This window comes from Aulostomus chinensis, chromosome 6 (genome assembly GCF_037954235.1).
Source record: "Aulostomus chinensis isolate RoL2024-O1b breed Wild chromosome 6, RoL_Achi_v1.0, whole genome shotgun sequence".
Taxonomy (NCBI): Eukaryota; Metazoa; Chordata; class Actinopteri; order Syngnathiformes; family Aulostomidae; genus Aulostomus; species Aulostomus chinensis.
The window spans coordinates 27,913,995-27,937,485 of NC_141325.1; the positions used below are offsets into that span (position 1 = coordinate 27,913,995).

The 23,491-nt window shown below is 41.2% G+C and overlaps 1 protein-coding gene and 1 long non-coding RNA gene across 6 annotated transcripts in view; both read right to left on the reverse strand.

Moving 5' to 3' along the window:
* Nucleotides 1-15,206, reverse strand: part of mvb12bb (multivesicular body subunit 12Bb) — a 35,157-nt gene extending 19,951 nt beyond the window's left edge. For 4 of the 5 annotated variants that reach the window (XM_086205494.1, XM_086205491.1, XM_086205493.1 and 1 more), the window contains exons 1-6: nucleotides 15,088-15,206; nucleotides 12,910-13,011; nucleotides 6,941-7,036; nucleotides 4,589-4,679; nucleotides 3,472-3,601; nucleotides 3,259-3,369 (exon numbers count right to left, since the gene is read on the reverse strand). In XM_086205494.1, coding sequence (XP_086061620.1) covers nucleotides 3,259-3,369; nucleotides 3,472-3,601; nucleotides 4,589-4,679; nucleotides 6,941-7,036; nucleotides 12,910-13,011; nucleotides 15,088-15,123 — 566 coding nt within the window. In that variant the 5' untranslated portion in view covers nucleotides 15,124-15,206. Of the gene's footprint in view, nucleotides 1-3,258; nucleotides 3,370-3,471; nucleotides 3,602-4,588; nucleotides 4,680-6,940; nucleotides 7,037-12,909; nucleotides 13,012-15,061 lie in introns of all 5 variants that reach the window. The other variant, XM_086205492.1, reaches the window with a different exon arrangement.
* Nucleotides 10,522-12,152, reverse strand: LOC147260643 (uncharacterized). The gene is made up of 3 exons (XR_015116310.1): nucleotides 12,133-12,152; nucleotides 10,889-11,027; nucleotides 10,522-10,659 (listed from the first exon to the last, which is right to left on the reverse strand). It is a non-coding gene; the product is annotated as an uncharacterized LOC147260643 (long non-coding RNA).
* Nucleotides 15,207-23,491: the final 8,285 nt, after the last annotated feature.

Here is a 23,491-nt window from a genome sequence, read left to right on the forward strand (position 1 = left end):
ATGCATTCAAACACACTTAGTTTTAGTGGCTCAATATGGCATGACAGCCTGAGCCAATAACAAACAACTATTTCAGTTGTACTTCTTTCACTAATTGCTAAGAAAAACACATTTGATTTAATTTTTAGTGGGCAAATAAAGCAACAAATACCTCAGCCTTGATGTAAAAACTGTGTGCATCACATCATGATGCAACACCCTGCGGTTACTGTGTACTGAAGCTCAGTGCTGCTGAAAAATCTGATTTGCAGTTTACGCCGGTACACAACTACAACACACTCTTGCTGCCCGAGGCAACTTAACATTTGAGAGGGATCACTGCGGCTTTCAAAATTATCATTATCAAGGGTCATTAAAAATTTACACATTATTGACTGTATTTAAAACATCTTTTCCACTGACTGTAAAGAGCACTTAAATTTAAGAGGTGCTATTCTCCAAAGGCCATAAAGTTGTTATGGATAGCCCGAAGGAGGGATGGAGGAGAGAGTATTTTCTTGCTGAATATGAATAAAGTAGAGTGGAGTGATACTAGACAGTTACACTGCAGTACTGTTTGAGCAATCACGAGTCTTGAAGAGCTATTTATAAATCTCTGTGTCAAACCACCTAATCTGTGACATTAAAATTACTACAGAAATATTTGTAGCTGTGTGTCTAACGCACATGTAACTACACAGATGCCAGATAAATAGTCAAAGACCTGCCAGTGTCTAAATTGCCCACAGCCCTGTCCTTATGTGTCAGTGCATTATGGATGGAAATACTCTCAAAAGAAGACTCTCGAACTGTGGAATGAATTTTAATGTTAATACAAAAACAGCAGCCTGTGATCTCAGCAGGCATCGGGAGGGGGTGTGAGTTGCTTCGAGGTGCAATTTATTCCAACCTCTGAGCCGCACCAACTTGAAAGTGGGCTTCAAAAGAACTGAGGATTACCGGTAAGAGTTGAGAAAAGGCGCACATGGGCCTGAGCTCTCATCACTTCAACACATCAAAGATCACTGACCATCCACTTCCAAAATATGGGCAATTCATAGAGCTCTCTTCAGTTTGAACAGAAGTTCTACTCTGACTGACATCCACGGCTGCGGCCCGTTGTGGCTTTTAAGTGGCATTTACTCGGCTCAGCAAAGAACGGCAAAGCAAGGCACTTCCGGCTGGCAGACCCACCAGCACCCTGTGCCAAGGCTCCCTCAACACACCACCGCCATTCTGAAATGGTCTCAATTGTTTACTTAGAATTTGCTGTGGAAATCCCCAGTTCTTCATTGCGATAAATAATTGAGCTGTTCTGCTGTTGAGTTCTGTGCGAGGCCTGGGGCGGAGGATGCCCGAGAAGCACCAGCAGAGAGGGGACACACACACCCCAGCATGGCAGAGATCTTGGAGTTCTCCTCCCTTCCTCTGCAGCTGTTGCTCCCTCTCCAGGCGACATCTCCCTCGCTTTGTCTGCACCGTGCAGCGCTCCTGTCACCAGAGTCAGAGAGCGACCTGCCTCTGTCTCCCGAGACACACCACAACGAGCAGGACCTCAGCTCTCAGTGAACTCGTGTTCTTGATCAGGGGTTTCCTCTCCAGTTAGCTTGTCTCCCAGGTTCACCCTTGCTACCCTGCTGTCCAGCTGAAACAGCAGGTTCCTGAGGAGTGATCAGCTGATTGTGTTTTTACTGTAGAGCATACAACCAACTCCAGGGTCAATAAAACACAAAAGAAAGTAGGAAGACATGATAAACCTATGAAGTACTCAGCGTATCGCTTCAAGAAGGCTAAGTCAGACCATAATTAAAGCTGGAAGCGGTGATGGGCAGCTCCCGCACTCTTCCAGCACATTGCTGCATGTAGTTCTTCCAAGAGGGACGTGAAACCTTGCAGACCAATGCCTGCAAATATCACTTCCAGAATTCACTAGGATAGCACTAGCAGGCACTTACGGTATATTCTGCCCTCTGAGTCTGATGTAATTCAATTGCTATGGCGCCATCTGTTGGACTTTGTATGTACTTGTGTTGAAAACACTGCCCTTTGTTTAACATTAGCCAACTCCAGAAGTAATCTATGCAGTCTTGGCTTGTTACACTTAAGGAAGCAATGGCTGACAGTAATTTACTTTAATCTATGATTAAACTAGTTTAGTTTTGCTGTACGAGGTCTGATTTTGTTCATTAACAAATAGGAAGTTTTGTTATAGCACAGATTATTTCATTTAATAGGATTTACAGAGACACTTGAGAAGCCCAGTTATGTTACTGTATAGGTTGCCCAATGCATCCACTGTAATATTAATATGTGATTAATCCTCTCTTAATTCATTTGTTTATCATATACATTATGAAAATGAAAGAAAAGTCAGCTCTGGTTCCATACAAGTTAATAGTTAGTGTTCCTTAATTCTCTGTAGTTTCACTCTTTTCAGTGTCAAAGAAGTCATTAAACTGCAGAGACACCAAGTTCCTGACTAGTATCTCTTTAATGAAAAGGGGCTGGCTTGCCGTCAATCTATGTTCACATCTGCTACGGAGTTGTACATCAGATAAAGACAAAACAGTGTAATATTGAGTTCAATCAGATGTTTGTTGCATCCGACTCATTTCCACTAGTTGGCACTATGACTATGATGCCACCTCAACTTGTCAAGATCTTCGGACTGAGACTCTCATCAAGTGTGTGAAGTTTGGAAAAGATCTGACCATGTGGAGCACAGTTACTACAATTTTGTGTTTTATGTTGAAATATCAAAACTGGGGCATGGCTTTGAGGTAGCATGGCCATCGAGCAGGCGAAGGGTCGCTGGTTTGATCCTCACGTCCCCTGGTGACCATGTCGAAGTGTCCTTGAGCAAGATACTGAACCCCTAATAGCTCCTCTACTGGTGAACCCCACCTCTCGCCCAATGTCAGCTGGGATAGGCTCCAGCCCCCCTGCGATCCTTAACGGATAAGCGGTATAGCAAATGGATGGATGGACGATGGATATCAAAACTGGCCACCTAATCACAGTAAAGCCGTTCTGAAGGTGTTTCTGGCCAAGAGGTAGATCTGGTCGATCCACTTGGAGGAGAGCATCAAAGTATGAAAAAAAAAAAAAAAAGACACGTCCAGGTATGACAAGTGTACAGGTTCGTCCTTGGCCAATACTACACCCCTTCTCCTATTTTGGTGAAAAACAACCACATAGTTTTTGCGTGGTCTTGCTGACAGTCAGACAAATGCCACTGAAAACATGGCCTCCTTGTTGGATGTAATAATTTGACATTACCTTGCTATGTCAGATGGGGCGTCAGTGTTAACTGTGCTGGATGGCTCCTGGGGTGCCTGAAGCCGAGGAACATCTCCCAATCGATACCATATCCCCATGTTATTAATCTCTCTGTGCAAAGATGACAAAGTGACAGTCGTGAGAAAATGTGTCATTTCATATTGTATCAAAATATCATCATTACAGTAATATTTCCCGTGTCAAATATCTCACCCTATACAGGTGTAGTTAATGAGATGGTACTTGGACTTTGCTACAATCTGAACGTCAAATACAGCCACCTCAGCTGCCGCACGAGGGCTGACCTTCACACAGAGCCTCCTCTTCCTCATGGCAGTTTCCTCTGAGTAAGATACAGATGACAGCAAAAATTGGTGGTCATGTTTTCAAAATTTGTCTTCTTTAAGTTTCAAGCTATAACCATTTCAGCTGACATTTCAAACCTGCCCTAGAACTACCTATTCACAGGTTAAGTGTCCACTTCCCTCAAAATAAGACCGCTCATATAGATTAGAGAGTGGCTTGCTGAACTCTACGGAAATAATTTGTCAATAGAAAGCCATGAAATCCACATGCATTATTATAATTTTTATGATTTTAGTGGATAAAATGACAAAGGCAAGTGAATCTTCCATCAACTTTAGTGTTCAACAGGGATTTAAACCAGATACTCTCGGTTGAAACGCATACATAATGTCATGTGTTGGCTGGATTAAACATGGATGCACATAAAGTAATAAAACATTAAATTACACAACAGCCAAACAAAACATAATCTCTTTTCTTCATTCTGGCAAAAAAAAAAAAAGAAAAGAAAAAAGCATTGCAATGCTTTCCTATATTGCATCTGTGCCTTGCTCATTTATTTCCCCAGCAACACTTGAAAGTGCAGCATAAATGCAATGATAATAAAAATAATAAACAAGCTGTCCTCACTCCCCACACCAAAATATTATTACATTTCCATGGCATGGATAGTGAAAGGGAAATACATAGCACTCAAAAAGCACTAAAGCATTGGGGAATGCATTTCATTAATATTAGATAACCCCCATCCACTCGCCCTCTCCCCAAATAAATACATAAATAAATAAGCCCCTCATAAAGAAAAGCACAGCTCCAGCTGAGATAAACAATGACTCATGATTCTCTTCTCTTGTACCTCCGGGGCAAAATGTTTATTTTATTCCCACAGTCTACCATAAATTAAGCTAACCTGCACCCATAATACATTCACTATCTCAAGCAAAGCTGCCCCCAAGGACCTCCGCGTGAGCTGGTCGAAGAGGGAAAAAAACAAGAAGAGGGGGAGCCTTGACTCTTTACTTACTTGTGTCTATTGTGTCAAGTACAGGTGTGAAGCCCTCCGGCAACGCGTCCTTAATGTCAGTCAGTTTCATGTCCACAACAACGTCAGGCCCCTAAAAGAGAGAAAACAGCCCAAACATTTATTCAAATTCAACTTCTGAAACAGAAAGAGAACAAGAAAAGCAAAAGGTTAGTCAGAAAATGTAGAGATAATAGAGTCAATGATTTAGTAAAAGCTCGTGAAGTCTCTAAAGACAAGGGTTGACAAAATAGCTGAAGTAATTACTCTCTAACAGCTTTTTTTTTCTCGGTGCGAGAACACATCTGTGAACTTGTAATCATTCTCAACCTTTTGGTGAGGAGCGGTGGGATGATGGGAGACAGAGGAGGCAGGCTGATCAACAGAATGGGGACGCTTAAAAACAATCAGGGACTGTGTAGTTGACATTTTCAAGCATGACTCTTCCCTGCCTCCCATTACATTTTCATTTTTTGCCATAATAAATTGCAATAATACACAGTGGCAGCAGAGAGTGGGCCGAGCCAGGCGTGACTTGATGCGTCCGAAAACCTGGATTCCACTGCTATAGTTGCTCGACAGTCATTACCATTAGAGACATTTTTTATTCATAGTTTTTATACCAACTTAAGGAGGAATATGGATGAATGTTATTACTATGCATGGAACCTTTTTTAGCACTATCCCCTTTTGCTGGGGATGATTTTTTTTCCCCATCAGGTCCTGACAAAATGGGCTATCTACCTCCTACCTAGAGTATGATAAATCACAAACTATTTACTTCCCTCCACATAATTCAGGGGCTAATTTTACAGAATCTGTTTTTGTCATAGACAATTAGAGTGGGAGCTCCATTGACTGGCAGACAAAATAGCCTTTGTTGATGGGTCTGTCATGTTTTATTTGTGTCAAAGTCTTTAAAACAATGTGGACACACATTTTAAGATAATATACAGGAACTAGCGGGAGCCTATTTGTATTCTATATGCTAAGCTACTGTCCAGATTGAGCTCAGGCACAGAGCAGCCGCTGCCAAGTTGCCTGGATTTTAGAGGACATACTGTAGGGACGAATGACAACACTTATAATTTCATAACAAAAATGCAGACATTGTTTACAATACTAGCTGCATTATCTCACAGTTACACACGGACTGATTGATAGACAAATAGTGGAGATCCAGAGGTGCAAATCTTTTTTAATGTGAGTGATGCAATGTGTGTAAAAAATAAACACAGATGCATTTAAAAGAAGTTCTGCTGATACTAAACAACAGAATCTGGATCAGTATGTGAATCGGCACCAGCATTCAGGCGTCCTGATCACCTGATCACATTTCAGTCTGATCCAGTCTGTGTTCAGGATAGACAGCGGATATAAGCAGCTGAATTTATGGCCACTGACCGGCAAGCCAGCAGAGATGGAAAGAACATTGACTTGCTGATATAAGAGCTTTCTGAACAACCAGTCTGACAGCGTCTACTGTGGTGCCATTTTCTGGAGTATAGGAGCAAGAAATACCAAGAGCAGAAAACATATTATACCAGTACTAAATGGGCTGTTTGTATTGTTGAGCATTGATTTCAAATTAATCACCTTTGTTTTGAAGCACTTTTCAGACCTAATGAGTTCCGAACCGTTCACTTGGGTCATCAAGCAGGGGTTTGCTCAGTCTACCAACCTTGACTTACAAAAGATGCGGTGAAACAAATTCAACAAACTCCCATCAGACAGGTAACTTCAGGTGAGAGTTTCACAAGACAACAGACCTTATCCTGTCTCATTTTACTAGATTTATATTTTTGTTACATTTGAAGTTGTCCGTCTTTTTAGCATTTTAGGATTCTTTGGAATTTTATTTCACATTAACATTCTCCTGCTATGCCTCTCTGTGATTTCTGTTGTGAGGCACTTGGAGCTGAATCCTATGTTATGAAAGGTGCTCTAAAAACAAAGTTTCTGCTGTTATAAGTGCGTCACTCTCAAGAATCACTGTTCTCTGCAGGGACGCTGTTGATTTAATAATTAGGAATAGTTCAAATGCAGCTCATTGTTGTTTCATGAATAAACATCAATAATATCCTCTGGAGGACCAACAACATGAAAAATATCTCACTGAGGTATTATTCATCTTGAATATGCATGCAAATCCATTATATGTAAAAGTTCAGAGCTACACTGCCAACGCTCGCCTTTTTTTTAAATGGGATTTTCACTGATCAAAGTGCAAAGAGCATTAAGATATTCTGGCAACAGAAATCTGCTTAAACAACCGCAGGCAAACAAAAAGGTGCTGCAGAGGAGGTATTGGTGCAGGATGCATAGGGGAAGGGAGAAGTTTACATTCACACTTACAGTTTTTCTGGTGAAACAGAGGTAGCGAGTGACCTTGGATTTGAATAAGCCGTCCTTCCACAGGTCGGCGTCAGAGCCATCTGTTGTTTGTGCAACCTACGTGAAAAAAGAAAGAGGAAAAAAACACAGGGAGAGAAAAAAAATGCAGGAGGTGGGATAAAGTTAATGTATGTATGCCATGAGCGTGTTGCTTTTGCCTCTTCCCTTGCATACTAGCCTTAATTAACGCTTGCCTACACTAGCACTCCATCTCATTAGTGCTCTGCGTGGGTAAAGGAGTCTTAGCCTCCAAAAAGGTGGCTAAAAATATCATCCCTCGAGACCAGGCTGATTAAAGATGTCCTGACAACGATCTGCTGTAATAGGGAAGCCAAACTTCAGCGTGCTTCTGAGGGGAAGCAGGGATTATATTTTTTTTGGGGGGGGGGGGGGTGTGGGGGGGGGGGGGTTGGCGGAGTTGAACGTATCATTTTAAAAATCTGCTGCAGCATCCCCTGAGTGAAACGCCAGTAAAGTGAGAACACTGCACATGTACGTCGACTGCTCCACATCCTGTGATTCATTCCAGTATTAAATGAGACAAGTCTTCTGAGAATAAATGACTGAGGATCAAATGCAATTTCATGGGTGTGCCAAAATAGGTCTAAATCCTTGTATATAAGCTCATTCGTAGCTTTAAAAGATCAACAGTCAAAAAATAGATAGTATCATATCGGAGGCTCAAGGTCCTACACTCCATTGCTATGTAGATGTAGGTGTGCTGTGCAGAGTGATAAAGCAAAATATCACCTGCGAACTACTCTATCGTTCGAGCAAATATGCTTGGCTGAAGCGTCATGTTCCATTGGCCATCATGTGAGAATCACCTAAATAACTGCCAGTGTTATTTTCTAAAGGGATCCCTTACAAAGAGGAGTCAATCTAATGAGGTTCATTCAAATGAAGAAGTCATAGATCTCTGCACCCACCCACACACATTACCCCCTTGACAATAATGATGAATGACCCCGGTGACTGGGTGGGGGGAACGTGGCATGAGGAGATTCATGCAAAACCACCACTGACTAGATGGGATGAGAGTGGAGACTGGGGGGGGCAGAGATAAATAGTGGGGTGAGGGAGATAGGAAGAGCATCAGATGAGCAGGGAGAGGGATGGCTGGGTGTCACCAACAGCAGTTCCATGAAAGGTCCCAGAAGGAGCCTATACATCACCAGCCTCCCTCTTCTTTACAAGACAACCCGTCTCGGCCACTTTTTCCAGGTCAGTAGCCAGCGCATCCTGTCAGCGTAAACAAAGGGCTCGCTTTGTGAAACCCAAAGTCAAGTTGAGGAGTAACGAGGGCATGGTCCTCTTAGGAGGCACCTCAGGCATCATCCTGCCACAACAGCCGCCGGCAGCAAGGATGCGACGCAGCTTGAATGTGAAACGCCAACTGCTGAGCCAAAGTGGAAAAGGCATGTAAAGCCTTAGTCGCGCTTCCCTAAGACTCTCTCCTATTGCAAGGCTCTATTATTCCAAAAATTCAATCAATGATAACAGATGTCATAGCTGTGGTGTTGAAATCCCTAGATTTAAAACACAATGACAGATTCAACTGCCACTTCCTAAACTCTCAGGTGGAGTGATCTGAAAGCACACGCACGCTGAGGAATATTTTTGTGAAGGATCTCTTGAGACACACAACGTCTTAGTGTGAAGCACAGCTGTAAATAAAAGAGCATAAAGGCATACAATCAAGAATCTCTAGAGAGGGAAACCACCTGGGGAATACATAAGAGAAGCACAGGGAAACAAACCCATTTCTTCAAAGAACTGAACAACTGGAAAGAGAATTCTTCATTGGATTTTATCTCTCAACCGACTTCTGACAAGAAATCATAGAACTAAAAGTGCCAAACCTTTGGCTTCCAGTAAGAGCTTCGCTACCTTGGAAGATTGATTAAACTCTCATGTCGCTGTATTAGGAATGAGAGCCAGAGGACAATTAGCTTAGCTTAGTTCCGCATAAATACCGCAGTCACGACTATGGGACGTCACTGTCCTGGCTGTTGATTCACATTTGAAGAAATTAAATCACTGTTAATCATAAACCTTTCAATCACACACATTATCTAAACATGAAGATAGCAGTCTAATATCTGCAGGGCAATATCAGAAATGTTAGTTTTTGTCTCACCCAGTTGAAGCGACACGTCAATGTTTGATTGACAGTAGCTAGCAGGCAGCCAGAGTCACAATGTAAACTCTTGGAAATGGAGACAAAACTCTGCTGTGTCAAAGCACAGCCTGTACAAAATGAGTGGACGTAGCCAGCATGACAGCGCTTGGTTTGTGGGCTTCTCCTCTGAAACATCCAGTTTGTGACCATTGATATCTTGCAGAAATCATACACCAATCAGCCAAAGCAATAGAACCACAGGTCAGTTTTCTACCAAGTAGATAACAGCCTTACAACAAATCTGTTTCATGAGGATCACGTTTTTGTTTCTTACTTAAAAGAAATAAAAATTGTTCCTCCTGTTTAGAATGATAAAAATCTAATTATTTACGCAAAAGGAGTGATTTTTTTTCTCTCGTCATTACTTCGATGCAAGTTGGTGATCATGATAATTCAAGGCCAAAAATGCACTTAGAAATTCTCAGAATTCCCCTAATAACAGCAATCAAGGGGTAAAAATTTCCCCAAGATTCCAGAAAACCAAGCAATAACAGATTGAATGATAATAATAATAATTGGAAACAATACTCAGACCCAGTGCTGTTTAAACTACCTACATTTCGTGACCAACTGACCATCTTGGTTTTGGTAGGTAACTTGTCACCGATCTCAACTGAATACAATATCAAAATAATTAACAGAAGAGAAATTTTGTATCTGCAGCCAGGTTCCTCTCAAAAGTGGGAATTCAGGAAAGTTGAAATGGATGACAGTCACAAGTTTGCTAAACATTTCCATGGTAACCGCCCTGTTTTTCTTCAGAATTGTGGGGAGCCACATAGATACCATGAGATTGCTGGTAAAACACCTGGGTTTTTGTAAAACAGGGTTCCAGCTCAGCAAAACTATGGCTTCTAAAGGAGCAGGTACCATCGTTGGGGGGGGGGGGGGGGGGTGTCAAACTCGGATGGTTACAACATAATGACTAATAATTAACTCCTCTTTGGAGAATGGGGATGGGACTTTCACTACCTCACTCTAGAGCTCTATTACTGCAGCAATTTATATTGCTTGGCTAGCTTTTCTCCCTCCAGTGTTTCTTCTCAGCTAAGCTACGCTAAGCTAAACTAAGCTAATTGCCATCTGGTCTTAGCTCCATGCTCAATGCAATGACATGAGGGGGGCATCTATCTTCTGTAACTCTTGGCAAGAGATAAATCCGGATATTTTCATAAACTACTCCTTTTAAGTGCAAATGCTTCCTTCTAACTGACAAGAAGCCAGTCCAATCAGAAGCTAGAACGATGTTTCTTCAAATAAACTTACATTCCAGCGAGGGGTTTATGAGGGTAACATGTCATGCGAGTTTGAATTACACACACACACACACACACACACACACACACACACACACACCTTGCTCGCGCTGCCGGGAGTCTAAGTGCGCGTGAATATGCCTGGCGTTTGATGTGGGGTGGCTGCTGGTGCTTCAGCAAAGCTGCTGATCCCAGTGGAATGCTGTTTGATCTGGGCCTGTGCTCTCTTCTGTTGGTACAACCTGCTCAAGTTCAGAGATGTGAACACACCGCATCAGAGAGCAAAAGAGTTAATCAGCCCTTTGATCTGCTCTATGAACAGTGTGATAAGTGTGGTAAGCAGTCAGTATTAAGGAGGATTCTGAAACGTAGCAGGGTAAAACAAATCAATACAGTGGAATATCCTGAGACTCCCCCGTTTCAGTACTGCATTAATACACTGAGTTGGAGTGTTGGTATTTGTGCTTGTACTTTGACTGGACTGACGAAAGACCAAACAGTGGCATTCAAGGGATGCTCCTGAAGATGGGACAGTCTGAAAGGCCTTGAATTACATCATGGAAGCAGACTTGTACTTGTACTTTCTCCAAGGGTATGCCTTTCATGTGATCTGATAAAAAATTAAAGAATGACTCAGGAACAAAATGTGGAACAGTTCAACCTGAGGGGACATGATGCAATCCATCCACTACAAAATTTTGTCCCAATCCAAAACCTTGGACCAAGGCATTTGCTTGTTTGGTATACTTGTTGGGAGAGAAGTTACAGTGCATTGGGTGGCATCTGCCGTCGGACTTAAATCATTCTTTTTTTTAAAAGAATATTGTGTTTTTTTAATTTCATGTTCATGACCTTATTGGCATGTTTTTGAGTTCAGGAATAAAACGTGAAAGCCAATTTTTGTTTTCTGTGAGTTGATAATGTAAATGTACTTTATCTTGTTACTGGACATAAATCATGTCATATCACACAAGGTTGTTCACACAGTCAATATAATATTTTATGGTAATGAAGCTTGCAATTTACACCCCCACTTGTTGAACCGAAGTGGTGATCTAACCAACCAAAATAATGAATCAGACATTTTAAAAACACTTAACTCCACTGAAACTGTAAAACCAGCGTGAGGTAACAACAACACGCATCTTTTTTAGGGTGTCTACGAGAGGGGTTATGACTGTTGCTTGTTTACAACTCTCAACAATCAAAGATGGCAGCTCGCCAGCTACCATATTTGCAACTTGAAGAACAAGTTAAAAATCGTTTTTCTCTGTAAAGCAGCCAGAATCCCCCTTCATCCATATGCTGAGAGGAGGAAATACTTGCAGAGCAGCACGAAGGCCAGAATTTGAAACAATACTACCTAATACATGAAGCGCACAAATGTGAGTTTACACTATGACCTAATCGTGTCATTACCTAAATTTACATGTGAAATTTTACAAAAGCCAACATGTGCAGCGACATGAGGTGATATAAAAATCTTTGTTCTTGTGGAAGTCTGGTTAAATGGTGTTTCTTAGAAGCTCTACACTTCTTAAAAACATTTTTCGGAACCAAACGGTAATTCTGCTGGTGCACTACAAAGCAGTTAACTGCCAGTGACTGGCTTTTAGGCCTCCAGTTCACGCAGACTATTTGCATATCATCAGTAATGTACTGGCGCACTGGAGCAGAAGAGGAGGAAGTCTGATAGGGGTTTTTTTTGTCACTACCGTGTGGTGTGTACACAGCTTCCCTGCCAGTGGCTCCGTTCGGATGCCAACCTACCATCATCTGCAAGAGATTAGAACAAGATGGGTGTGTAGGGTGGAGCAGGAAGAGATAAAGACCGGGGGAAGAGGAGGGAGGGTTTGCGGGTGCAGGGTGAAAGCAACACTGAGAAGAGCGGATAGGAAGAGAGTAAGAGGAAGACAGACTTGCCCTTAAGCTTGTTTTGTGCTTTGTTAAACTCACTCTGTTCTTTCTCTTTGCAAGTATCCCTTCATAAACTAAACCGATCCACATATGTAGCAGGTCTTGCACCACTTCACGACTAAAACATTATTTCGAGAGCATGGCGACAGACTCAAAACGATTGTAGTGATCATCTTTAAGCCTCTGGAGTGTCTGTAATACTGGCGCCACCATATCAGGAAGCCAATCCTCCAAATCATCAAAGTAAACTTTCTGAATAAGTCATCTAACAGTTTTGACTAAAGAAAGCATAAATCACCTTGGACGACTGCCAGCATCTTACGCCAATCATATGTGCGACCAAGAGGGGAGGAGACAACAGAAGGATTAGAAGACACTGATAGTGATTTTGGACTTGGGCAATGCAATAATCCTGGAAACAACATTTTGAAATTTTTGGGTAAGAGTCTCACAAGGGTGAATAAATTATTATTTATCTATTTCACCTGTGGCTTTTACAATAAAGCTGCAGAATAATTTATAGTTTTAATCCTGCCTGTGTTTCCAGTCTCCCACAGCTCTGAATGAATACTCACAACAACGTAGCCGTCAGGAGCCTTGTTGATTGAAGAGAGCACTCCGACTGCGGAGATCGGCTCCATGGGCAGCTGGATGCTCACTTCAGACATGTTAAAGCTCTGTTGAAAAAGCAGAGGAGCCTTAACACACAGTTTTATTTCCTCTGAAAATGAACTTTACAGACATTATGAGATTCAAAGCGATATTTGCTTGCAATAGTTACAGTGTGGTGCAGAAACATTTGTGTGCTTTGGGACATAAAAGAAAATTAAAACTGCAATTTTCAATCTGACGTTGACAAAATACACAAACAAACAAATAGAGGATAGCATCCTTAAGGGTCATTACATGGAGAATGGACAAGGTTTTTCTTGGCTGAAATGACCAGCACGCCACAGTATTGACTTCTTGATGAGCCTTATTAGGATCCAGAAGAAAAATTGGCCCTCTAATCCCAGATCAAATGACAAGTGAGACCAATGACAAAACAGCATTTGGAAACCACCAAATGACTTCACCAAATCACAAATTAGAGGGAGGGATCACATATTTTCAAGGAAGTCCCAATCAATTGCTATCTATTCCTGTCTAAGGGAATTTTGGCCTAATGGCTATGGAACCCTTTTACAGGGTAAGTGGCTTTGCAAAGGTTCCTGACGCAATTTTATTAGATTAACTTTAAAGCATTCTTGTACTAACTGACAAAGTTGCTGCATTCAATCTTGATGTTTGCAAAATCTATTGCAATTAAGCTGATCAAATTAGGGGATTTAGTCCAGAAAGAGCTGTCTCTTTAACAAATGTTAGATAGCCGAAGTTATTCAAATGAAAGAGGAGGGCAAATTAGCTAATAGAATGAAAGATCTATTTGGAACATGAATTTGTCCAAAATTAGCTTTCTTCCTCCTCATCCAGGAAGACCAAAGCCAAATCCACTCATATTTATTCCTGTCTGCAAGGAAAACGTCGCTGTGTATTCCTTTATCTGCATATTGGTTGAAGCTGCAGTCCTTTTCATTATTTTCATTATCTTGTCATCTTCTGTTTATTTCCAGAATTAAATAACTGAATGTACGTATGTGTGTGTGGTCCGATCAAAAATCCGCACAAATTCAGTTCACTGTCTTTTGAGACAAAATAGCATTCAAAAATGACATTTGAGAATGAACAACGCTTGTAATTTTGCCCCCCCTCCCCCCAAAAAAGATAATAAAATAAAAATTTGCTCCAGAAGAATTTGTCAATTCATTGACTGATGATCAACAATTTTTTTTGGAGATAAGATTAGTGGTATTCTTTCCAGGAACGGGTACAACCGCATTAACTTGCTGTGTACAACTGACTTTACATCATAGGAGAATTTTTCAATTGGTCATTTACGATGTATCATCCATAGAATAAAATGTTACTTTAAAACAGACCCAGACATGAATGATTAAATGAAAATAGCTGGGCGACTTCTGATTTATTTAACTATCAGAACTTACATTTCAATGAGGAAGCAGAGCAGCTGCCACCATAGGAGGCTAAATGTTGCTAGTGAAAACAAACATTTGCCATCTTATTTGTGTTTATCATACTTAAATTGACTTTAGCTCACGTCTACGTAGCAGGGCTGTGTAATATACAGTACATTGTGTTGTCCAGTGTTCGCTACATCAATACTATTTCGAGTTTGGAGTAATTACTGTGATAGCACATACTTTTAGGTCTTATAATACTCCGTCACGTCCTGCAGTTTCATTTAAATCCATGAAGGTGGACAGGAAGACGCATAATGTGACAGAACACTGTCATACAGCTAACATGAGCTAACGTTAGCACTGTAGCTAATAGCCTGACAGGGACCGCGCTAGCCTGCTTTATTAGCATACTCGCTTATTGACCCCGTTTTTTTTTTTGACCGTCTCGCAAATTTAATTATTGATAAGCAGTTAATTCGTGACATTTTAATTCATACCTTTAAAAATGTCTCATCTGTTTTGAAGGCACATGTTACAGTACTTTAGCTGCATCTTGCTTATTTAAAAAAAAGAAACATATATACATATGTTTTTGTTTTGGTACACTGCTGACGGATACACTGAGAAATTAATTGTAGATTTCCCGAAACCAACTGAGCTCTTAAGAGGTGAATCTTAAATAAGTAATAGTTTTGTTGTCGGTTACCTGGTCGACGCATGTTTTTGGCTCACCTTTTCAACTTTGGACCTCGCGACGCCCACCTGCATCAAGTGAGCACTTCCGGTACCACAAACGGTAAATCATTAACTTAAACCTTCCCAACAGTCACGAGAACAACTTCCCATTTTACCATGAATGGCGGGTTTCCTTTTTGAGTATTTTCTGGGAGGAGGGGGCAAGGGGGAAAAGTACTATTAACTCCTCACTCACTACTACTACTTCAAAATCCAAAAATTCACAACATAATTCCTCTCTTCAGGGTTGAAAGAAAATACAACCTGACTGAACAACTTTAAGCGAAGTTGATTTTATCCTAACAGAGTGAAACCACTCACTTGTTTTTCATGCTTTTCTTTTCTTTTCTTTTCTTTTCATAATCATGAGACTGTTTTAAAAAAATAAATAAATAAATAACTGTCCAACCCAACGGAGTATGCGAACGCAGCACAGAGGGACACAACTCTACAAACCAGAGCAGATCATGAAAGCACCATCATTGGAGAACATGTCAGTGACCATCATCAGGGTACATATGCATGGAGAATAAAGGCCAAGGCCCACTGCGCCACATTGACTCAGGGAGGGTGTATTTCTTTGTAATAATTTTTTAGATCCAATTTAGCCCTTGGTAACTGAATTAAGGTTTTGCTTCACTAAATATATCATTATATGGATCTATCTAAGGGTCACGCCTTGTGACGGTTGTCTCTCTAATAATCACATCTCATTACTGTAATCGAATAAAAGTAGATAAAGAGCAATGGAGCTGTAACATTAGGGTGTACATCTCCCAGATTACAAAACTTAAAAGCCTCTTTGTGCACTGTCCAAAAAATGAAATAAAAATCATCAGGTGACAGATGCTTTCACATTGCCAAGTTTATTATTTCAAACCCAATCATACCAGATAGATAAATCATAACATTCTGACTCCTGTTTATATTGGTAGGGTATGTCTTAATCTATAGGGGATGTGCACAGTTAAATGTATTTTTACCCTGCACAAAAAGTTACAAGCGTCCCTTTTTCTTTATTGTGAGTAGTTATTCCAGACCACATCCCTCACCACCTCCACACTACCTGTCAGCGTTAATTGAAGAGGCAAAAATGAGGCTTTTCAGTTTAAACAAACCAGCTGAAACATTATAATTTGTGAGCTTTTGAGGTGCTTGTAGGCGGACTCTCAAACAGAGCCGGTCTAGCTGTTCCCCACATTTCCAATCCCCTCATCTCACCTTCTGCAAGAATATCTCCCAAAATGTCAAACCTGTTCTGAAGGCAGCTTTTTTTGTTGTTGTTTAATAAATATATATAATAGTTAAAGTGAGTATCATCAGTATCTACCAAAATTACCTATCAAAAAATATATTTTTTGATTTTTGAAAGCAAGATTAAAATTTTTTGTGACAAACTAGTTTGAAAAAACAGTAGTGGAAGAGCACAGTTCCTTTACTTCAGTAAAAGAAGACACATCAAGACAAGTAGGACTCCGCTAAAGCCTTCATTCTAAATTCTACTTGATTAAAAGCAGAGAATTTTTAAGTTTATTGAAGAATCAAGAAAAACAATTATATACTTTACTCATTCTTCAAAGAACTCTGATGTGTTTTCAAGTGCTTGGGAGGGTTTTAGCCCTTGAACCACTGACCTCTAAAGGTCATGGTCAAGGACACAATCTTCATCAGGCTTGACTGTGCTTTCTATGCAAAAATGTAAGGGTAACCAGTAAATGATGGGTTCAGATAGACGTAGTGAACAGGATCTTTCTGGGTGAGTCTCCATGTTCTCCCTGTTCCTGCTGGTTCTCCCCGTGCCTGCGTGGGTTCTCTCTGGTACTCCGGCTTCCTCCACAGTCCAAAGACATCAAGAGGGACCAGGTTAATCCAGACTCCAAATTGACCGTAGGCGTGGCTGGGAGAGCCAATGGTTGTCTGTCTATATGTGTTGGCCCTGCCATGGACTGGTGACCCGTCCAGGGTGAACCCCGCCTCTCACCTGAAGGCTCTGGGATAGGCTCCACCCCCCACCCCCCACCTCTAAGAGGTAGAAAATGGATGGATGTTGTCCAGTACGTCAATCACTCACACGATTGATTACATTGATTGTAATAATTGTAGTTGCAATGGCCACAAAGAACTGCAGCTGCATTCTTCACATTATATCAGTGACAACAGAGTTGGGGTTTTTTAAGAGAAATTTCACTCTGCTCCTTCTGCTGCTGCAACACCACCACCACCCCCCCCACACACACACACACACACACACACATCACCACCAACATCATCATACCTCGAACACACACAATCCTCCAAACACATGCTTTCCCATCAAGGTGTTGACAACCTCCTGAAGCAGCTCTGCTCATTTTATGAAGAATTTCTGGCAGACTTGATATGATAAAAAAAAAATCTCCTGTGTTTGGGGGGAGGGGGGGGGGGCGACACCTGCTAAAGTAATGGTTTAATTATGAAATAGGTGATGAAACACTCATTGAGCGTCTTGAGCTATCAGCAACACATGCTAACTGTGAGCGCCATCAGCTACAACAGTGTTTTGCTGAGGGGAAAGATGAATGATGGCCGTGGCAGATTTCCGCAGGGGGGGAGCTGCCAATGTGGGACGTGCAGCTTTACAGTACAGCTGGCATTTCGCAAAGGTTCATTAAAACTGTGGTTTTAATGAACCTTTCCAAAATGTTCATTAAAACTGTACTTTCTAAGTTTATTTCACGTTCAGACACAGCTCGGTTAATGTCGACCTCATAAACACTGGATCATCCTAACATGTGCAAAATATCCTGGTAAGAATAGTTGTGAGAGGTAATCAGTGGATGACCGAAGAGACCCTGGACCCAAATTATACCGCTGTGAATGACTCTGTGCCCAAATGATTTAAAAAGAAACAGGAAAGGTTTTCCTTTCATGTGTAAAGGTCATTCCCTGTGTTTTGTAATTTGCTGACACTAGTCTAGGGACTGAAGATGGAGATTTCTGTGTTGCCACCCTGAGAGTAATAATATCCCTATATCAGCTTGGGAAATCTACTGCGCCCCAATGTCCCTGTCACCTGTATGAACCCATTATAGGCTGTGAGGAAATCTGCAGGTCTCATTTCATATATGACCCTCACCCCCGCCTCTCTTTTCTGTCTACGCATAAAACACCCCAGTGTCTCCTGAATAGCTTATAATAACATGCTTTAAGAAGCCTTAGTGCCCCCACAGGATACAACCTTGCAAGGCTTTATAATATTGTGCTTTTTTTCCTAATTAAAGGTCAGTTTAGTCTCATTGTTGCTTTCTCTGAGAAAATCTCCCGCAACATGATGGCTTTGCCAAACGTGATCTAATTTCCATTTGTGCCATCTGTTTTCTTGGCTAATGAACTTAATTGTACAAGTTTAAAATGAAAAAAAAAAGTGCCTAGCTATTCCTGCAATCCATCAAATTTGTGGTTAAAAATAAACCACATCCAAAAAAAGAAGAGATTTCTTAACCCTTTGCAGCACAAACAGCAAACCCCCTCGAATGTACAGCATGGGTAAAAACACTGAACTGAGTGGAATCATGAATAGCTGTGCGGTTGTTGCAATAAGTACACAAAAATTTTGATGGTGTTTTTCCCTCCCTAACTTTTGAAAATGATATTTTTTGTTGCAGCATCACATTTAGGCACACGGGTCACCTTGGCTCATGTATGGTTTAAAATGTAATCCCACGATGTCATTGTGGAGCCCTGGAGTGGCTGACGAGAGAGAAAAAATAGAATCATATAAACTGAGGCCACAAGATAGGATGCATTTCCTCATGGGTTGTTTTAGGTCATGACATACATCTTGTTCCCTCAATTTAGTTAATTTTAGGCCACAAGATATGTTCCCTAAATTTCATTAATTTAAATCTAAATCAAAATTTAAAATCTTTCCAATTATATAAACTAATTAAACTGGAGGAATTTATATTTTGTTACCAAAAAAAAAAAAAAAAACCCTAAGTTGAGAGAACAGCGATATTCTGTGGCCTCAAATTACACAAATACACATTTTTCTGTGCTATTGCCACAAAACAAAAAAAAACATAACGACATCTTTCTGAGGCCACTCCTCCAGGGCTCCGTATATTAGCACCTCTAGATCAAGAGCTCGCTGGTTGACCAACGTGATAGATTTCTGCGAGCGTGTTCATGCATCAAAAGATGATCATCCTCATCGTAGCAGCTTTAACTTTATAGCTCAGCTTATCATCAAACATTACACCCATGCATCCGTGCATGCACGCACACATGCACGCATGCATACACACATATACTTGCCTCCGTCTGGTGGGGAGTCTGGACTGCTCCAACTGACTGCGCCTCACTGCCCTTGTGCAGCGGTGTGCCAGTTGTGCCTTCCCCCATTGCTGTGAATGCCACCATCTGGTGTGCCACGTGGACATCATAATCTCCCCTTAATTACATTAGCAGTGCAATCAGTTACTGCATTACAAGGCCGGGCGAAGAGCTTTTAAATCTTGGAGGAAATCATAAATAATTGCACTAAGTACCCGGTGCCAGATGTGCGTGCCAACTTGGCTGGCATGAGATAAATAGTAACCTCAACAACGGTGTTCAATATCGACTCTGCAAACAGTTTTTGGGCAGTATGATCCCCTGGACCTTCACCATGATCCTTGTCCTCATCCTTTAGCATTGGATTCTCCTACTTTGTTTGTCAAAGCACACAGAGATGTTGAGATCCCTGCAGAGTCACCTGTTGCTGCTGTATTTCCACTCGACGGCGTGCGGGAAACAGTTTGTAATGAGGTGTTTCTCAGCGTCACCATTACTGCGTCCCTCAATCATTCGTCAGTCATGTAATTAGATATATCTTTCTTAGGAAATTGAAATTCTTTGTGGATTCAGTATATTTCAATTTCATTTGTGTGTGTGTGTGTGTGTGTGTGTGTGCGCAGTGTAAAAGACATTACATATGATGAGCCACAATCACTGTCTTCCTCCTTGGAGGGGATGTAGCATTGTGTTGCATGTTCCTTTTCACTCATCTTCCTGTCATGTTCTCAGTTCCCAGGGCTGCTCACTCTGACACACGTCTCACTCAGTTCCTCGCCGGCGTTGAGAACGCATCCTCTTACAGGATGGATGAGACCGCCATGGAGGGTCATTACATCATAGTCACAAGTGCCGTCTGAATTAGATAATTACACATATAGATAATTACACATCAAAATATGAAAAGGTCTTTGAGCTCACGTTGTTAATTCTGCATTCAGAATTAACAAACCGCATTTGAGGAACAAAGCATTCTTTGAGGCCATTTGAAAGTTGGGGGAGAGTTTTGAGGAAAAGAGAAGCTTGAAGGCCTTTGTGCTGAGCTGAACGATGCTGGAGTAATGTTCCTGTTTTTGGGATCCTTGCCAGGACTCTCAGCAAACTCCAGTACATTCAGAACAGTGTTGCTAACATTTTAATGAGCATCATCCTTTACCAGCTTAACTGGCTACTGGTCCTTTTCCAGAAAGAAGACAAAAATCCTTCTTCTGCCCAGTGAGTAGGTACTTCACTTCAAATATCTGAGTTCTTACATGACCCTTATATGATGCTCATAGCTTCGTTTTTGCGTCTTTTTCCAGGTTTTCGTATCTTGTTTATGAATATGAAGATAAACAATTTAATTTGAGTCTGTTAGACCCAGCATAAACAAATCAAACGTATATGAAATCCCTCCTCACTCCACTGAAGAGAAAACCTGCATCATTTTCCGTGAGGACCTTTTGGCTTCGAAACATCCATCCATCCGTCCATTTTCTACTTCTTATCCTGTTAAGGGTGGTGGGGGGTGGAGCCTATCCCTGCAGCTTTCAGGTGAGAGGCGGGGTTCACCCTGAACGGGTCACCAGTCCATGGCAGGGCCAACACATAGAGACAGACAACCATTGGCTCTCCCAGCCACGCCTACGGTCAATTTAGAGTCTGGATTAAACTGGTCCCCTCTTGATGTTTTTGGACTGTGGAGGAAGCTGGAGTACCGGAGAGAACCCAGCAGGAACAGGGAGAACATGGAGACTCACACAGAAAGATCCCGTGCTCCAGGCGGGGCTCGAGCCCAGAACCTTCCTGCTGTGAGGTGACAATGCTGACCACTGCACCACCTCAAAACATAGTTCTCACAAATGCGGTGCATCTGCGGTCCGGTTTCCCCTCCTCTAGACTGATCTTGAGAAGGTTTAACATGCCTTGCATTGTTTTCTCTGGAATATCAGATAAATCAGCAATAACAATCACATTTATCCCATTGAAAGTGTGTTCTGAGTCAGCTCTTGGGCATTTAGCTCCCCTCTGAGCATCCTCTGACCCTAAGCACTCCTCAGGCTCCTCCTAAGTCCAGGTTCTGAACAGGGACCAGGCTTTTGCATTTGAGACCCATCAATTCCACACTGGCCTGAAGCTCTGTGGCCAGAAGAATCAATAACATCTTTATCTCACCTCCTGAGAACTCCTGGTATTGACATTAGTAATTAATAAAAATGTTACACCTATTTTTATTGCTTTTTGGTGAATTCGTAGTTTTTACCTCTATATTTGTATTTTTACCCAGGTTTTCTGCTGATTTGTCTTATTTTAAAGCATTCTGTAGCAATCTTTGGGAAAATACTTTAAATGAAGTTTAGTTTTGCTATCAAGATTATTATTAGCTTATATGCATGATCTACAGTTATTATTATTATTATTATTTTTATTATTATTATTATTATTTTTATTATTATAGCCTGCCTGAAAAAATGGGTTTGATTTTTTTGCAACAGAAAATAACCCCTCAAAGATTTCACGTTCTGTGCATGGTTGTGAATGCATTGCTCCTTATTTGGCACGTGTGGTGATTTCTGACTATCAACTGTCTCCTTTCTCCTTTTTTAAAAAGAGCGTGATTTTGTACTGTTGACCGAGAATTTGAAATGCCCCTCCAAGCTCGGGAAAAGCTGTTTGATCGTCTGACGTCGAGAATACATAAACAAGAAACAATGTTTCACCTCTGGAAACCTGGACGCATGAAATAACAGAATTATAAACTGCACAGAAAGTAAAATTAAATTTGATCATAAATCCAAATCATGGTGTCTTACGTGTCACATGTGACGGATAAAAGAAAATCAAAACCCTGCATAACCAGATCTGTGTATAAGTTAGCATTTGATCAGCAATATTTTACGTCTAAGAATTTACTAAAATAAAAAAAGTGATACGTTTGAATAGGAAAACTCCATGATGTGACAATCAAGGCTTTAAGTGTTCTGGTCGGTCCAGGATTTGGACGTTTACATTTTTACTGTGCTTGAACACATCTTATTGATTCTTCTTAGTGTTAGGTTGGCTAATCACTTAACACATTTTCTTTTAGCCTTAAAAGCATTCTAGTGCAGGGTTGTGCTGCCTTGGAAGCAGGTTAAATCAAACACCTACCCTCTGCAGCATCCAGGTCCCTCCCGGTGTAAATAAGATCTAAATTCATAAAAAGCCACTTTGACAATCCATCTCCTGGATGGAGATATTGATATTAACATGTACGGTGCCCATTTCAATTTGATCACAATCTGGCCTTCAAAGTGCTATTTAAATGACTGGGTGTCTTTTCGACTAAACAATGTGAGGATAAAAACACAGCAGAGTGAAGAAAGAGAATTACAGTTATTGACTAAATACGTCTTATCATTTATCATAATTTCTCCATCCACTTTGTCACGGCTTCAGCATTTAAGGAAGATAGATGATGCAAGATGTTGTCCTCTCTTTCATACTTTCCGTGCTCTAGGAAGTGTGTCCAATATGGACTTACTTTACCTCTTTGCAATTCTGTTGGCATGCGTTTGTCACTATGCAGACTCTACATGTATTTCTTTCTTTTTTCCCTGCGTGCTGCGCTGTACCAGACATCTGGCGTTTGGACCTTTAACCCATATGATAAAGGATGCATTTAATGAGTGGCAATATATCTTACTAATAACAAATATACAGAGGGCAGCATGTCAAAATGCCACATGTGTTTTAGTTGACGAGGCAGTTGATATGTTTTTCAGGTACTTTTTTGAAGGCGGCACAATGTCAGTGTCATTAAGAGGCAAGGCTTTGAAAGGTGTGGCTGCCTTGCTGTGCCCCTGCAGGCTTTATGCTGAGGTGGCCGGCTCAACCAGGGCCATTAATATCCGAGTGGGAATAGTCCCGGGGGGCGGTGACTGGATGGAGAAGGTCCTGCTCCGGAGGAGACACCTATAACACCAAAGTTCAAAAAAGTGCTGACTTCCCTGTGAGCGCACGAGTAGCAGCCATCTGCTCCCCTGCTAACTAATGCAAAATAACAACTGGGAAAAAATCTTCAGCAGAGATTCCTGGAGGAAGAGGAGGAGCTTTATTCATCTATAAT